Source organism: Bradysia coprophila (assembly GCF_014529535.1).
Source record: "Bradysia coprophila strain Holo2 chromosome X unlocalized genomic scaffold, BU_Bcop_v1 contig_185, whole genome shotgun sequence".
Lineage (NCBI taxonomy): Eukaryota > Metazoa > Arthropoda > Insecta > Diptera > Sciaridae > Bradysia > Bradysia coprophila.
Genome location: NW_023503305.1, coordinates 955,415 through 974,102, shown reverse-complemented (window position 1 = coordinate 974,102; position 18,688 = coordinate 955,415). Strand labels below are relative to the sequence as shown.

General features: G+C 35.3%; 1 protein-coding gene across 1 annotated transcript; it reads right to left on the bottom strand.

Annotated features, from left to right (window-relative positions):
- Positions 1–656: 656 nt before the first annotated feature.
- On the bottom strand, positions 657–18,272 carry LOC119068444 (protein phosphatase PHLPP-like protein). Its single transcript, XM_037172018.1, has 8 exons — positions 17,685–18,272; positions 14,796–15,087; positions 14,446–14,738; positions 10,385–10,686; positions 4,506–4,656; positions 4,329–4,436; positions 4,115–4,268; positions 657–4,054 (listed from the first exon to the last, which is right to left on the bottom strand). The coding sequence occupies exons 1-8, from the start codon at positions 17,970–17,972 to the stop codon at positions 1,569–1,571; spliced, it is 4,074 nt and encodes a 1,357-aa protein (XP_037027913.1). The 5' UTR covers positions 17,973–18,272; the 3' UTR covers positions 657–1,568.
- Positions 18,273–18,688: the final 416 nt, after the last annotated feature.

Sequence of the window (18,688 nt, the reverse complement as noted above, 5' to 3'; positions counted from 1 at the left end):
ACTAAATTTAAAAATGTTTTACAGACCGAGGAAAGTGAGAAGTGACAATGTCAATCCAATTCTCTCCAGTCATTCCACATCCACTACCAATGTTACGATACGTAATGTGTGTAGTAACGTGGATATCGCATGTGGAATGAATGAAACATCAATGGAATTGTAATCGTTTGTAAATGTGACTTCTTTATTTTCTCCCACTGTACTTTATATTTTATGATAAAACGAATGAAATTATTGATATAAATAGGTTAGATGTTAAGGTGAGAAAAATTTAACTAAAAATGCTGTCGAACAAGGAAACGATAACAACAAAATAAACTTCCCAGTTAACCTTCCCATACCTAGAACTTCAAATATTTAATTTTAATTTATTGATTTCAATTAAATATTTGACGTTTTTGTGTTCATTGAGAAAATAAAATGAAATACAAAAATTTTAAACCCAAAAAGACAGACGATATACAAATGAAAAAGGAATCAAATTGAAACGTGCGGTAGTTTTGTTTAGCTTTAAGTGTTTTCCTGTCCACAAATACTTCATAGATAAAAAAGAACTGCTAAAAACTGCTAATTTATGTAAGAATGCTAATAAGTTTTCAAATAAAAATTACAAAACTGAACGAATGTATGTTTGCTCTGTGGCAGGGTGGTATGATTCTCAAACGTTTTGACTGCCGACTACAAAATACAAACAACCTTGGCACTTAAATGTCAATTCTTGAAATCGCTTTTTACCCATGAACCCATTTTGTCTCATTTTTGGTCAAATGGAGAAAAATGTAGAAGACATTTGGCCAAAAATGTGCCATCATGAATCGATTTCGAGAATGTGTTGACCAAAAATTGACATTTTAGTGGTAAGGTTCTTTACAGTTTAGCTCGAAATTATCATTAAAAAATCAGTGCGTCCATACGAGTTCAAATAGCTATCGCACTTTAAAATTGATATTCATTTGAACGAGCTATGAATTTCGAAGAAGCTCAGGTTGCAAAACGCAGATGCTTTTTTTGTAAAATTTTCTGGGTCCAATTTTTGTAGTACAAGCGCAGAATGTACACAGAGACTTGCGTCACTTTTTACTATTTAAAGGTTTTTTTTACGGATTTCGTTTACCGAAATTACTGGAAAATTTCGAAATTTCCCAATATTTACCAAAAAAATTACCGGTGTGGTAAAACTAGGTATGGGCACTGCGCCAAGCCGTGCTTATTATCTCCGAATTTCACTGTCGATAATTGTTGCTTCAATTTCAATTCAAGTTTGTGATTTTTTTGCAAATTGGCAATTGGTCAATATACATTCAGCTTTTAGATCGGAGACGGAAACTTTAACCGATGTTACTGACAATGATTACTTTAGTTAAAATATCGCTGATAGTGAAGACTAGAGGAAAAATTTTATGGTAGCACTAATCTCAATAAATTGGTCTCTGAAAATCTCTGAATTTGGAAACGACATTTCACTACGACTCGTCTTCTAATTCAAATAAAAAATTCTTAGCAAAAAAGAATCGAAATTTCATTACAAAACTTATTCAAACCTGGTAACCAATCGAAATTTAAATTTATCACAATTCAGTAGTCGCCACACCCCAATACTGTTGCATTCTCTTTTCATGGTCCAACGATTCGTCCATCATTTTCTCATGAGTCACAGCAAAATCATATTCCAAATTATATGGCATGAGTCGTTGTAATGATCCGAAATAGGCTGCATTTGGGCCGGCATTTATTGGTCGAAATCGATCCGAGCTCATGCGCAACGATTTGAACAATCCCGACGAATGTGGATGAAATGATCGGGCACTGCCGAAGTGCTTCGATAGTAACGGTACACTGCCGTTGTGTCGATGGTAATGTGTTATGACCGGCTTGGCTATTTCATTGTACGATAGCTGAGGTGTGCTGGACGATAATGCCTTGATTTGGGCTCTTGTTAAATTGCTGGAATTGGTGAGGTTTTTGGAAAATGCTTTGGATATCGTGTTCAGCTCCTTGTCGAATAAAAGCTGATGGTTCTGTTCGAGCATATACTCCCAGCATTTAAATTGTTCTTCGGATAATGTGGAATCGGTTTCTTCGCGTTCACGTTCCTGTTCCTCTTCTATCCTTGCTCGAACTGCACGAACTACGCCTCCTCTCAAACTGCGCCGATCGTTCGGTGTATAATTGCTAGTCTTTCTGCTGCCGATCGACGATGAGTCTGTGGTTTTTTTAAAAATACTCCCGGATAATTCACTTCCAGTATGATCGCTCTGTCCGCTAGGTGATGATCGATCACTTCGACCGGACGGCTGACGAATAAATTGTAGAGCACCACCCGAATGAACGCAATTATTATTCGATTCACAACAGCAACCGCATCGACAATATCCGGTCATTGTATGACCGTTCGGTTTTTTGTTAATCGTCTGTTTCAATTCACGAATCAAATAGTCGGCATTAGTTCCGACACTGGAAAACCTGACCACTATGACGCTTATATTCTCTTCGGCTCCATAGCTTTGCGCAATGTCTTGAATGCGCTTCGCTGCCAGCAAAACATTTTCCTCGCTCCGAATCTCTCGAATAACCGCTGGTGGATCCAAAACTTCCCATAATTTCTTATTAGCTATGACGAGATATTCATCTTGGTCACTAAGTGTTACTTCACAGATGTCTGGATCTGGAACGACCATCGGAAAGCCTGCACTGTTTCCAATCTGTCGATTTTGAGTGATTGGAGTTAATTTAACATTGCCGGATTGCCGCACTAAAATTGCTGATATCTCACCAACGCTGGCTACTCTCAAAATAAATTTTCGTTTGTTTATCGACTTCAGATGATATTGTGCCAAGTGTTCGCGTTCCAGGGATATGTGGCACAGAATAGCAGAAACTCCTTGTCTTTGGCCTTGTTGTTTGAGTTCCCTGTGGGCTGACAGCAAAGTGTATTTCATGTAATCATCAGCGGTTTCCTTAACGGTGCGTTCATCCAGTAAAATTTTCGGTATAACTTTCGTCAATTCGATGGGGATGGTCCGACTGCTTTCGCCATCAAACAATCCAAAGAGACCTTCGTTGTTACAAAAGCAAGGCAATCGTAACTGAGAGATATAAAGTCTCGACACATTTCCAGCCGTTTCAGAGAATCCAACCTTCCACGGTGGCTGGAAATCCATATTTTCTTGATACGAGTGTGGTGACGACGGTAAGCTCTGTCTGTTCTTTCCAGATACGTCAACTAAGCTCATTGGACGTTGTGACTGGCATACTTCAAGCTGTTTTGGATCAACCTGTAACTGATTGTTGCAGGATAGATCGAGAAATTTCAATTTCTTTGAAACCAGTGAGACTAAATTGATCTTGTCTAGTTGATTGTGAGCAAGGTCCAATATACGTAGAGTGGTTGTACGTGCCAAGGCTGGTACAGATTGTAGTTGATTGGAATGAATTCGTAGCACTTTAAGATTGGGCATATTAGCTAGATCCTCAGGCAGATGCTGCAATTTATTTCCAGACAGCACCAGCTCTTCTAATTCAGGCCATTGCATTGAACAATTTTCGATGAATGTCGTCAATCTGTTGTAAGCGGCGTGTAAAACTTTTAGCTTCGTCAGGCATGTCAATGTGTCCAGAACACGATCGGTAAAATTGTTACAAGTGGCATAAAGTTTCTCCAAAGCAGTATTTCTGCCGTCAATAATTGGCAGCGTCAACAGCTTGTTCCTGGATATATTCAACAGTACCAGATGATCGCATGCGATAAAGAAATTTTCCGGTAGGTCTTCGATTGAATTGTTTTGAAGAAACATTTCGTGCAGTGGCAGAGATCTATCTGGCATCGGCGGTAAGCTCTGTAGGTTATTGTATTCCAATTGTATTGTTCGAAGGGAAAACATTTCGTTGGTAAATATGTTCGCTGGCAGGATTTCGATGCGATTGTTGCTGGCGAATAATGTCTGCAAATGTTGACAGCCAGTTATGCAAGTGGGAAGTTGTCTTAAGTTATTGAAGCTGATATCCAAGTGACGTAAATTGTGCGGATCAGGTATGATGTTTAGTTTTGTCAAATCTGTAAAAATAGGACAACCTTAGCACCTACCATCTTATCTCATCTAGTTCTAATCCTTACCATTATTCCCAGCAATCAAAGAACGCAAAACCCTGCCATTAAGTGTCAATTCTTTTAATCTGTTCCTCGAACATTGCAGAGTTTCCAATTTGTCTAAAGCTGACAAATCTAACACCTCAATGTCGTTTTCACTCACATCCAATTGTGTCAGGTACTGAAAGAACAATTTTCGGTTAAAATTTCGTTCAATTGTCCTAGTTTCAAGATCCCTTACACCATAATTACCAAGTATGATACTGCCACGGAGATGATTAGCACGTAAGCTTACTCTGGTCAATGGTGGATTCAAGTGATTCAGATCATTATCTGGGTAATTAGGATCCTGATCGAAGAAATAATTTTTATTTTAACATTTTCGATCATCACAAAACTGTTGCAGCATTTTACTGACCATTAATCCGACCGTCTTCATTTTGGATAGAAATGGTGGTATTTCTGATAAATAATTTTGCGACAGTTGCAACGATTTTAGATTCGATAGTCGGCTTAATGATTGAGGTAAGTCAGTTATTTTGTTTCGGTCGAGGCACAGTTCTTCTAGTCTGTTATGGAAAGGATTTTTTTTTTAAATTAATTTTACTGATAAAAGTCGAAGAGTGTTAAAATTGGGGAAATTTTTCAGATTTTAAAGCTAGGACTATTTTTGTAAAAACATTTTCTCGTATTTTCCTACATTTTTCCACATTTTAGCGAGAAATTCCAAGGCTTTTTCAAGTCATACACTACGTTGCAGTCCTAAAATAAATTTGATATGCTCAACCAGCAACAGCTGGTTTTCCTTCAGCTGCTCCATATTACTTTGATCAAACGGTCCGTACTTATCGGATACATGAAAATAAGGAGGATAACTCGATAAACCCAAATCAAACAAACGCTTCAACATCAACCACCTGAAGCAAAGCTAGTTGCAAATTGTGACTGGAGTAACGAACTTGCTCATGAGAACAAAGAAGCAAAACTAGTTGCAAGTTGTGCATATGAAACGTATTTTCGGACTGTTCTTCTTTTGATACTTAATCGCCTCATTCAAAATCTATTACTTTAACTTTTGCTAAAAATATAAGAACAATAGACAGAGCTCATCGTTTTTTTTCGTCGTTGTGAATAACAGATGGCGAGCCGTTACTATCTTAAATATTATAGTTTTTATTACATTTTTGTCAAAATAAAATATTCCATAAACAGTTTAAGTGAACACTCTTTCAGATTGATCGGTTAGATCTTACGTACAAATCATATGAAAATTCTGAAAAATTTCATAAACACTTTGGTCAGACTATTAATATTCATTTATACAAGACCGTGTATTACTCAGCTCTTTGTACCTTAATAACTTAAATGTGCAGCCAGGCATGTTTCGGACGTTTTTTTTTTTTAAGTTAGAAGAAGTAGTAAAATACAACAAAGAAAATTAAAGCGGGCACTCTATCTATGTTGAAGATGATATGGAAATTGAAAGTGATTTTGGTGTAAATTAAAAGATGAGAAATTATCGAAGCATAGCCCCACACAAAAGCGAACATTTGTTATTTAAATTTATAATGAGCTGAGCGAAATCCATATTATGATGGTTTAAATGAGCCGATGTATAACAGGTCCCTAGTATAACATATAATTACATGGCTTCTTCTTAGAAATGTTTTTTACTGAAATTACTAAAAATTGTCGAAATTTACCAAAATTTTCTGAAATTTACCGAGGATCTTTTTTCGTTAATTTTGGTAAATTCAGTCAATTTTAAGTAAATTTCGACAATTTTCAATAAAAAAAAAATCTCAATAACAGGCACTGAGATTGTGTCACATTTAGAAGATTTTATGTAACTTAGACCGACCATCGAGGAATGGGTACGTATTTCGAGAATCCATCAAGAACTTGTCTACTATTTCTAATCACAAAACCTTTCGATATTTAAGCATTAGAAGAAACGTTGGATAAAATTTGAATTTTTCAACAAAATGACAATGACTTCAACGCCATCCAATTTTCTTTCAAATTTAGAAGTAATTGCCTAATTGCCTAACAAAACAAAAGACTAAAACTGTACAAAATGTGTAGGTGTTGAAATCGGTTTCATATTTTTGTTTTGCTTCCAAATTTGAATATTAAACATTCATTGTGAAAAGGAACAACTTTGTTATAATAAATTTTCAAAAACACATCGTCTGCATGTTAGGTTCATTAAATAGAAAACATTTTTTTTTTCGTAGCATTGCCTAACCAGCAAACAAATCCATTTACCATCTTCTGGTAATAAACGTTCAATGTTCATAGACCGAAACATATAATAGCGTAATAATATTCTTTTGTGCATGAATCGTCCATTGGTACCTAACTGAGTTACATCGGTTTTGTGTTAATGGAACAATATGAGACAATGAAATATTATTGTCTATAATTAGGGACTTTTTGTACATCGTGATATTTCATACCATGCAATCACACACCACATAAAACCCGACCTAATAGCAGGTTCTTCTTCTTACACTAATTAAAAAAATATAAATTCCAATAAAACTCATCATTAAACGGAAATCGTTCCTTGTTAGTCACACAAGAGTTACAAATCGGGGGAAATTCAAAATTTAAATTCAGTGACCGTTAAGATTGAAACAAATTTGTTTTTATGGACCTGATCTAAGCGACTCGAATCTAAATTTTACATTGTCAAAGCTAAAAACATCACCTTTGGTTAATTGATTTATATCTCATGTAAATACCAAAATCGAATTATATCAGCGCCTAATGCGAATAATTTCACACCTTTTATGACCGCGACAACATAAATTCACGATAAAATGTCGGTTGTACAACTTCAATTCGTTTAACTGTTGGTTTTCTTTCAAAAGTAACTCCCTAGTCTTCACAACAAATTCTCGGATTTGTAAAGAAAAACGTAAACAAGAAACTTAATATTAAATGAACGACCACTGACCGCTCAGATACACACTCAGATTTCAGATCACATTTCACCGATAGCTTTTCTAATTTTAATCAAACCCAGCGAAAAATTGTTCGATCTCTTTGTTTTTCGCCTATAATTAGCAGCACACACCACACCATTAAATTCTTAATACTGCGCGCAAATAAAGTTTGTGAAGAACTAATAACCTACCTTGATTTCGGAAAAAGCGAAACTAATGTAGAAATTAAAAATCAGTGAATGGAAATTTCTTACATATGAATGAGTGAAGCACCAATATGGTGAATATTATTGTATACATTCAGGTATGGCACGGCATTATTATTCAAATAAATTTATGAACAAAAGAATCAATTCGAATTGAAACAATAACAAGCAAGTAATGCGTAAGAACTCGTTAGCTAACATTATGGGGAGTGGATCATAATAACATCAGCTATTTGACCTATCGGAAACAGTCATTTCCAATAACTTTGCACAATCATAAGGCATCTTCATGATTACAAACGAATTTGAAAGCACTTCCGAATTTATCATTAAAATCAATTCTAGGACGATGTTTAAAAATGGGATTTTGACCTGGTTCAATCTGAAAAACATCTCTCACCTCGTCCGTTGTTATGTTGAAAATCTATTAATTTTTGTATAAAAACCAGGCCGATTTTGTCTTAATAGTGATCCTTATCGAATAGCACGAATCTTATTTTCTGAATCACTACAGTCGACGTTAGTAAGATTTAGACATTTTTCAGCTGCTCCGCTTGTTTGTACGTCTTTATCCGGTCGAAATAGTGACATGCATGGGCGTAGTAGCGGTAATATCCGAATAACAATATAAAACGTACAAGAAATTTTGTTTATACGAATTTCACTGACCTTTACTGTAGGAGGAAGTTTTTTGTTAAATTTTTAGGTATGACCTATCCCATTTGAACAGCTGTCAATCATTAGTGCAATTAGACAGAAACTAAAATAAGGAACATTGTGCGGTGCTAACTCTACAAGTGGAACCCAGCTAACAAATATTTAACGTCGTTTTATGTAAAACCGAAATAGTTAGGTCAAGTCTTAATTTGTTTAGATCATAATGAAAGACTACAATGAATTGCTGGGAGAATAGTGTCAGATTAATAGTACATTACTATACAAGTGAAGTAATTTGATATCTCGTATCCAGATGAGTAAAAGTATCCGTGGGCTTCAGCCCGAGGTACTTTTACTCATCGTGATACGAGATATCAAATTATTTCACGTGTAAAGTATGGCGTTTTACTTTACGAGCGAGGGAAAGGGTCTTCACTAGTGAGGGAAAGGCCACATTACCTCACTAGTAAAGTAAATACCTTTACACCGATTAGTGCAAATATTGTAGGTGACGGGAATAGGACGAGACGGGTTCTCTTGCGTTTTTATTTACACAGACATTGATAGCTATAATTTCGATAATTTCACACACTTCTTGAACAGCAGCATAGGTTGATCAGAATCATTCTATTTTACGAAGGACCTAAAGGATTTATCAGTACAAAGGACCAGGGCCTATTTTTGGAAATGTTTTCCGAAATTTCCAAAAAATTGCCAAAAATTTCAAAAAACTGCGAACGCTCAAAACCCGAATTTTTCCATCATTTCGAACTGTTTTTGATTTTTGACGTTCTCATCTTATTAATTAATCATGCTCGACTTCATTTGAAAGCTGATAGTGTCAAGAATCAAACAAAATAATTGAGAGTCAGTTAAAACGCAAGGCTGAGTTCAGGAGTTGGCAAAACAGTTCGAAATAATGGAAAAATTCGGTTTTTGGACGTTCGCAGTTTTTGGAAATTTTGGAAAAAATTTCCAAAAAATTTCCAAAAATAGCAAAGGACCTAAATTCATAAGATTTTGATTGTGTTTGATTGAAATCAGGGCCTATTTTAAATTCCTCATTTCGTCACGTTTCTGAAAAATAATAATTGATCGAATTATCTTCGTAGTTTTTGTGGCCTTGTCGGTTGTTCCTTTTTTGTTTCTGAGCAAAGCTTTGTTCTGAGCTAAATCGATTATATTATGAATGCAGCCTGCTTTAGTTTAAACTACTAAACAGTTGTCAATTCTGTTTCTTTTCAAATACGTTTATAGGCATTTCAGTCCCTGGAAATGGATGAAATCTTTGAAATATTAAAACCAAGTTTGAGTTGTGACTTCACCTCTCATTTCCGTCATTATGTACCGACAGGAACAAGGACCCACTAGATGGTAAGTTTGATAAAATGTTCAGAAAAGTCTCGCATGAGCTTTTCACATTTTCCTTGCTTTTTGACCTTTCGCAAAATTTTACTCAATCTATTGATAATATTAAGCCATCAACTAGGTACGTATTTTAAGTGAAAGAATAAGAAAAAGCGATAAATATTTCTAAAAAAAGGAATGTCCTCAGATGCACTTGAAAGTGCTAAATTACAAGAAAGTTGTTCCAACGCGAGCCCATTTTGATTCTGGAAAACTTGTAAATCTATTAAATTTGACCATTTCATTTTTTCCATTTAAAACATTCAAATATTCAAATAATGGAGATCAACCATGAGCGAAGTAATTCTATGTAAAACCGACGAACAATTTCTTTAAATTGTGATAAGCGTTAAATCGGTATCGTCGGAAGCATGATGGGAATGTAGAGACTCTGGTACGTAATGTTTTTGACAAACTTCAGGTAGTGAATCCGAATACAAGCATTGTTGGAGCTTGCGTACACTGTACCAAGGAATTCTCATACGATCTTCAAATACAAAGACAGAGCATTAATGTAAACGTTAAAAATAGTAACTTGCCGTACTAAAATACTAAAATTTGTCAATTGAATTATCACCATTATGAAATTGCAAACGGTATGCGGCTTATTTTTATAAGAACCATCTTCAATATTATGACATTCACTCTATATATACAAAAATGAAGTGTGTTTCGGTGAATACAGTGCTTTGTATATTGATTTCAAACAGCGAAAATCGATATTTGTATTGTGCCTTTCATAAAAGGCACTGTGAAGGCTCGTATCATGAAAAATGGTAAATATCATACCCTATTGAAAGGTCATGGCCGGTCACTGAAGAGTTGACGTACGGTTAAAGTAATGAAATAAATGATTTTGTATTAAACGCTTGGCGATCATATAAACAATAGAAGTAACAGATTTAGGCTGATTCGCCTGCCGTTTCTTAAAGGTTAAAATTATCAATTTCGACCTTGGGATTCTATTGAATTCTGATTCATTCAAATTAAAGACAATCAAATTAATTTTTCACTACAACGTCCTCTCATTCACTCCACTGCACATCAATTTTAAAATTAAACTACGTGTTACTTACGCTTCCAGTCGATAGATATCCATTGGTAAGTCAAAAATTTCATTATCAGACAAATCCAACACCACTAAATCAGACAGGTTCAACAGCGAGGTCGGGAACTCCGAAAATCCATTTCCGGGCAACCGTAGTATACGGAGGCAATGTAGTTCACTCAATGCATGTAGTCCAATTTCTTGTAATTTGTTTTGGCCAGCTAGCAATTCCTCGACTGATTGCATTGATTGTAATACAATTTCTGGTATGGATTGCAATCCACAGCTTGACAAGTTAATGTGTTTGTCATCACTTCTTTGTGATGAAGCCTGAAAGTGGACGAAATATTTGATAGGTAAACAATTGTACTCTGTACTGTCACTAATTGAGAAAATTGGTTAATTGTTGGTGCATTGAACGCAAACACACCTGCACTGGTTGATCAACTTCCAAAGAATCTAATTCAATTTCTTCCGATTCAATAAATGTAACGTGTGTTTCATTTATGTGATAGTCACTAAAATTGCTCGGTTGCGCGTGGATAACTTTAAATCTATTATTCGACAGGATCATTTTTAAAATATTTACCACCGTACGTTTATCATGGACGATAGATTTAGCGCGAAGAAATTTTTACCCTACTACCTTTCTATTTTCGTGGGTAGTAACGCGAATGGAAGAAAAGAGCTCTTTCCCGTTCAAAAGTTCGTAAGCTATAACAGACGCGAACAATTTTATTAATTTTATTTACAGTTTTTTTTGTCATTTTTTCTACAATCTTTCCATTGTCGTTACTATTATTTTTATGATTCAACTCGTGTACACACGTATATATATTCCGCATTTTAAAGATGGTAAAATCATGCAGCGTGCCATACCAAAATTGTCTATCATCGGTTGAAGTGGCAGCAAACGAAAAACTCATAGTAAAATGAATGTGGTAAGAAATTCGCCACCACTGGCGTTGAAAAATGATTTTGTGTGCACGGACTCGCCTGATGAATCAAGTTAATGTTACTCGAAAAAAGACATAAGAAAAAATATGTCGCTCGTTATACCAAAACAAGACGTTTTGGATATCGTAATTCTTTCAGATCTTTTGTTCAGGGAAAGTATTTGTATGAAAAGAAGGCAGTTGTAAGTGATCTGGCATGGATAAACATAAGGACAACTTTGGTTTGAATGTATTTTTTTTTAGAAAACTGGGCTGAACTTACCCATGGTTTAACTAGAACAATTGCATCTCCTTGTCGAAAGATGAGACATGTGAATGATATATCATCACTGTTACCGATAACTACTTCCAGAAAAAACGACAAATCTGACTAATATCCGGTCTCAAAATGGAAGTAAAAGATTTGAAAATACTAAAATTAAATGAAGTAATAGATCTCAGATATGCTTTCCGTCTATTAAAGGTTATAGACGTCTTAAAAAATCAAATGGTGTTATTAAGAGTGACTACTTCAAATTTTTCATATCCTAAGGTCACACCATTTAAACGTGTAAATTATTAGCTTGATAGAGTCAATAAAACATTAAACAAATTTTCACAGGTAATAATATAGACTCTACATCGTAGAGTCAGTGTCTCGTGGTTTCTATTTACATCAAATTCACAAGTCGTACAAGTTACAAAATTGTGCACATATTAGGTAAGCTACACAAATGCACTATAATTTATGAGTCAAATTTTGGAATCCTATTTTGTAGTTTCGATAATTTGGAAATTCGTAAAAAGGTTCATGTTGGTGCATCTGCGCAGCTTATCTAACAATTGCCTCTGACAAATTTTATTCATATTTTCAATCTAATTGTCGTAATGGAAATAACTTTGCAAGAACAAGGGCAGAACTAAATGATCATAACGAGTTGTATTTGATTTGTCGCCATATTTACATAAATCGATACTATGTCTCAGTCACTGAAACGTAAATCATGATATATTACACAAATATATTTAGAACGAGATTTTGCAGATGTTTTTGAAAAATGCGACTACGTAATAGTCTTTTATCTAACTAGGTGAAATAATAGCAGTGAAAAAGTGCTATTATTTCGCCGTCGGTAGATAAAATAGCGTATTCACCTCTGTCCAAATGATTATTTAGACAATTGGGGTTATAACATTCGCCTTCGGCTCATGTAATAACTCCCCAAGTGTCTAAATAAACATGTGGACAGAGGTGAATAATCTACTATTATCGCATACGCGGTGTGATTCCCCGAAAAAATTATTCACCTAGGATATAGTAACAAACATTATACTTCTGTAAATTGTCAAAGTGTCATTCGCATATCTTGTTGTCTCGTTTTCGCTTATGCGATAAAAAAGAATATGCACGTGACAAGCCGTCTCGGCAAGCCTCGACCGCTTTGTCATACGTGCATAATATTTATTACATGTCCTCTGTGTGGTAAAACATACATTATATGCATCAACTCGAAGAGGGAACTCGGATTTATCCGACGATTTATCTTTGCATCGACACATAAAATATATTTCTCACTGGCTCAATTAAGGCATGAATTCAAATGAGCGATCAGCGACTAGTGGTCGAAAGCTGCTTATATTTTTGCGACTAACAATTAGACTAAGCGACACTATCTCTAACGAGCAATAATAGCCAAATAGCAGAGCTCATAAACGATCACCTAACTGTTTCTATAGAACGTATTCACAGGATGTTTTGTTACTTTCATTGTATTAGATTTTTTTTAAGAACTAATTCGAATAAATTTAACGTTTAGTTATTTAGTACACGTTCATTTGAACCTTAAAAGTAATACATAGATTATGGTCAAACTACTGACGTAGATCCTAATCATAAAAAAATATTCAATATCCAAATGTAGACTAAATGTAGCCTTTATTTCAGAGCATGACCTATTGCCCTTGATTTCTCAATTCAAAAATCGAATGACAAATTTCAAAGACAATTTTTGGGAAAATGTTGTCTTCCATTTTCAGTTTTCAGACATTTTCCTAGATTTCCCAAAAAAAATTCTAAAAATAATTTTTGGGAAAATATATGAAAATTTGGGATAGCTGAGCAAATGTTATCTTAAAAATCGTCCTACCAAAAATCATTGTCCTGAAAATTTCACGACATGAATGAATTTATTTACTCTTTTTGCTATTTCTTCAGGAGATCGCCGTAGAGATGTGCGGGCCGCCCGAAAATGTTGGGCCGCCCGGGTTTTTATCCGGCCCGACCGGGCCTGGGCCGGGCGGGCTTCAAATCTGTCGGGCCGAGCTTGGACCGGACCTAAAAAAATTTCAAAGTTTCGCGCACTTTTTTATATGAAATTTGCTTTCGGGCCGCCCGAAAATGTCGGCCCGTCTGAGTTTTTATCGGGCCCGATCGGGCTTGGGTCGAACGGGCTATAAATACGTCGGGCCAGTTCCGGCCGGGCTTTAAAAATGAATTTCGGACCGGGCTTCCGGCCGGACGGGCTTCAAAAAAACATCGGCCCGCACACCTCTAGATCGCCGTCTCCCAACATTTTATAAAAGGAATATTTCTTTTACAAAAAGTTGAACGTTGAAGAAACTACAACAATAATCGACAACTTTCTGAAGAAACTGTCACTGTTTCTTCAGGAAGTCGTCAGTTTTGCAGGAGCTCACGTTTCTTCAGAAAGTTGTCGATTATTGTCACCGTTTCTTCATCTTTTAGCTTTTTCTGAAACAGCAAAGAGAATTAACAATATCCTGAAGAAATGGTGAGGTGCTGAAAAAACACGACTTGTCGACATTTCTCCAGGAAGTCGTCGAATTTTCAGGACAATCCAAATTTCCCAATGTATGATTCTTTAACCTATTACAGACCGCATGCATATGACCAGTATTATTATCGGTTCTATTACTTCCATCGATCAAAGTATTTTTAATCGGTTGATTTCAAATCTTGTACTTCAAATTTTTTTTAACATGCATTTTACCACATAAAGTACCATATTATCCAGAGCTTGTCATTATTTTTGTCGTTGTTATCGATAGCAGATGAATAGCGTTTAACAGTTTTCATCAAATCTAGTCCATTCTGTAAGGGTTTCTTTTCGTTAGTAATTTAAACGCCACTTACTTGAATCAACCAACTGGACCATAGGTCTCTTTCCCACGATTCCTCAAATCCGATAAACAAAACACGCTCCCGTTCCGCAATGTCTCCAGTTGAATTAACACTGTGTGAGCTATTGTATACCTCACAGTTCGAATTACTTTTAAATAAATATTCAAAATTATCCTTCTTTCCATCAACACTTTCAGAGAAATTTCTGGATTCAATTTTCAAAATCAATCGATTGTAGCATGGCAAATGTTCAACAATATTCACTGTTGATAAGTCATAAATTTCCGGTGCTGCAATGGTGTTGCCTAAAAATATTTGTTTGATCCTAAGCATTTATCATCACTAACAAACATTGAAATTACCTGGGAAAACGTAGAGTAAATTATGAAATATCGCCACCGATCTTCGTTTCCACTGTGGAAATACGAGTCCCTTTAGAATTTCAATAGTTCCAGATTGCTGAACACCTTCACACATCGGCACTTCAGCTGGTCCAATGTAGAATCGTAGCAAGTATTTCAAATCTGGATCGATGCCCAGACGGGCTCGTCGCGATGAATTGTTGTAACCAATTTTCTTAAAGAAATTGTCTTGAACAATGAACGGATATTCGTGTTGCTGTAATCGTCTAGTTGACGCTCCACCGATTTGCATCTGTTTGCATAAAATGAAACGTGTTGTTGTTGTTGGGTAATTTTTTTGAATAAAAATTTAATTTATGAAAATTTTGGCTCGAATCTTTTATGTTAACTTAATTTCTGACCAAATTAGGTAATTGATGCGATTCGTTGCAACAGAACCACACCAGTGCACCGTTGTTGTGGCAAAATGTTAAAAATAAGTCGACTGTAAAGCATAACTGGAGATAGTGATCAGTTTGAACATTTTCGTTTGGTAAAGGTTTACCCATTAGCTACATTTGTCCATTTAAATTGTAAATTAAGAAAAATTCAAGAAATATTTTCCGTTGAGATGTCGTCACAAGGACTGACATTGCTTATCTTACGATCTCAATAAGAATTAACCTGTTACAGACAGCTGTCATCTGTTATCTACAACGACAGCAAACGACAAGCTCTGACTAAAGAGGTCTTATAGCAAGAAGCATGTTCAAAACAAATGAAGTAAAAGATTTCTGAAATTCGTCGATCAAATGATGCTATGCTATGTTTAATATGCTTGCCGTCTGTGGCGTCTGTGACAAGTTAAACTGTTTGACTCAGAAGCATGGAAAGATATTGGGTAAAACTAACTGAACGATCACGTTGTTGAATTGTAGTGAATCACTATAAGTTATGGATCATTTAACATTGTTTAAATTAAATGGCATAATGTCAAATCAACTGTGAAATGAAAGAAAATTCCCGTCGAAAGCGTTGAAGTATTTCAAATTAACAGACAATTAACCCGATGAGACTGACTGGGATACCTGTTATCCCAGCTTGCATCCCTTGCATCTTTGCTGCATCTTGTCGGCATCTTTCACAAGATTTTGCATCCCAAAAAATATTTTTTTTTAAAGAAATGAATTAAGGACCAAAGTAACGTCTTTCCTAAATATTTATGTTCCCTATTAGACTACAGTTTAAAACCTGTTCTACATTTTACCCTTGATAAGAAAATCATTACTTTGATAACTTTTTTTTTCGTCCGTGCGGCGTGAATAACCTATTTTGTTTTCAATCAAATGCGGTGAGAAGGAGGCGTTTTGTTGATGAAAATTCAGGTGAGAAAATTTGTATTTCCTCACCTCTTGTTTCTCCCATGGGGTGAGTTTTTCTCTCTGCCAACTGTTACTTTGTGTTGTTTTTAAAAAATAGTGAAAAAAAATTGATGTGTTTGTTTAGTGGATAGAAATTCTTATTCACGCCACTGAAATAGTGAATTCAAACTTGAGCTATTGTTGGAAATTCATATTTTCTCCACTTGATAAACAAATAACTGATTCAAGATTGAAGTAAGATCAGAACCGGACTGGCTACTAAGAGGCGCATCGGGCTCGTAAGACATCAGCGCATGCGGAAAATTCGTGGATTTCGTTAAAGGCTGTGTAACTTATAATGTGGCTGCAAGACTTATAAAAATATAGCTACTGAACGCATATCCTATTAATGTTGGTTATTTACCTGCAATGTGAGTTACACAACTATATTATAGATTACAGAGCTACATTATGCACCGAGAACACATTTTATAGCTAGGATTTGCATATTGTGGTTGTGTACTCTATATCATAGCTGTGTAACGCATATTTGACGTATGAAAAATATAGCTGTGTGCTGCATATAAGAAAATGTATGGGACCATGCATTCAAGTTGTGATTCGTACTGACGCTTGGTCGGACTCAATGTTAACAGATAAAGAAAAATCGTAAAATAGCTTGGCTGATTTTAATAAAGCTTGATTGTCAGGTTATAGAAATACCTCTTCAATAGTCAAAATCCGTGGAAACACAGACGAATGAAAGTATCAGAAATTTCAATACATTAGAAACGAATTAAGCCAAGTATCTGCTCCCAAATGTCAAACTAGGCATTTCACAGAAAACAATTGAATAGGCGATTCGTCACGCAAGCAGTCTCAATTCACTTTCTTTCAGAACCTGAAACAATGCAATGACAACTCACCAAAGTAAAAGTGCTAAATATGAAAACTACAGACTTGAATTCGGCTGTGTGCCGTATAATATAGCTGCAGAATTTATATTGCGGTAGCAACGCTTCGAAATAAGAACGTGTTAAAGCACAAGCAAAATTAGCACAACAGCAGCAAAGGTGACGGTCGGATTGTCAGGTTAAGCATCAATGGGCGCGGTTAGTACTTGGATGGGTGACCGCAAAATTCATGAAAGTTTAGGAAAAAATTTTATTTCTCGAGACAGATTCGAAATGCGTCTCACAGCTATAATATAAGTTACACAGCTATTTTAACTACAGTCTTCGCAATATGCATTACACAGCTATATGCCAAAAAATGGGGGTGCTAAGTCCACTTATAGATCTCACACGCATATTGGGATTTTCCGTGCACTATAAATAGGTGTCAATATAGTAGTTTGATGAAAAGTTCCAAAGTGGCCTCTAGGATTCTTTCAACATACGTGACGAAACTTGGAAACTACTTCTGATTTCATGAAAGGAATTCTGTTAAACTGTTGTGTCTTCATCATCTCAGAATAACAAAAGATTTCTACAGTTGCTTATTCTTGAATGAAAAAAAAACTCCTTGGACAAAGGTATCATTTTCTTACCCATATCGTATATTCAGGTGGCAGCTCCATATCATCGGCAATATCCTTTGTGGTGTCATTGGAAATGACATGGACCATACGACTGGGCTCCTCAAAGTCGATAACATCTCGATAGGGTCCGCAATAAATTCGTATCCATCCACTAGCATTATAAACAATCGTATCCATGCGATAGGCGTCTTTACACTTCACATCATTGCCAATGAATTCGTCTTGGCAATATTCGATATCATTTATTTTATTCTGTTTTTGTTTGCCCGATCGTATAGTTCCAATCACTAAATCCATCAATTCGGATTTGTTTTGGATTTGTTTTTCTTGTTTGGAATTTTTTTTCGAAAATTTATTATTCAATTGGAAATAATTGCTTCGGTTGCAGTCTATAACTTAATTTATAAGAAACACTTCACTTTCGAATAATGGAATTTCTTTTCCACTGAAACATACACCAAATTTTGATGCAAAACGGTTTCGATAGATTTGTGAGCAAAGTCGATCTTAAACGTGTCCCGTTTGAATACTTAATGAAAATAAAAATGCGAAAAATAAAAAATAAAAGTGTATCTGATATACACTTGCGTTGTTAACCATCCGCATCACCTGTGTACAACAAAGTTATACCATTGTTTTGTTGGAAATGACCGCATGTTAAGTAACGTTTAAAATAAAAGGGGGAGGAAACATGAGTAACTTGTTGCGCATATGAATTTGTTGTTATTTATTCATTTTTTTGTTTAAATTCTTAAACTAAGGTACGGTTCTTCGCTCACATACACGGTGAACAATTTTAACATTTTGTCCTATACATCCCAGTTTAATACAATCACTGAATGTTGAATAATTAAGTGGAATAGAATTTTTTCTTTATTTACTTTTGGTGTTTTCGTATTTTATGCTCAGGGGAATACCTTTTCGTACAAAACAGTATTTTCGTGGTATAAAACAATGTGTTATGTGTTATGTGTTATGATATGGTGGTCGAACAAACGTTAAAGAAATGAGAT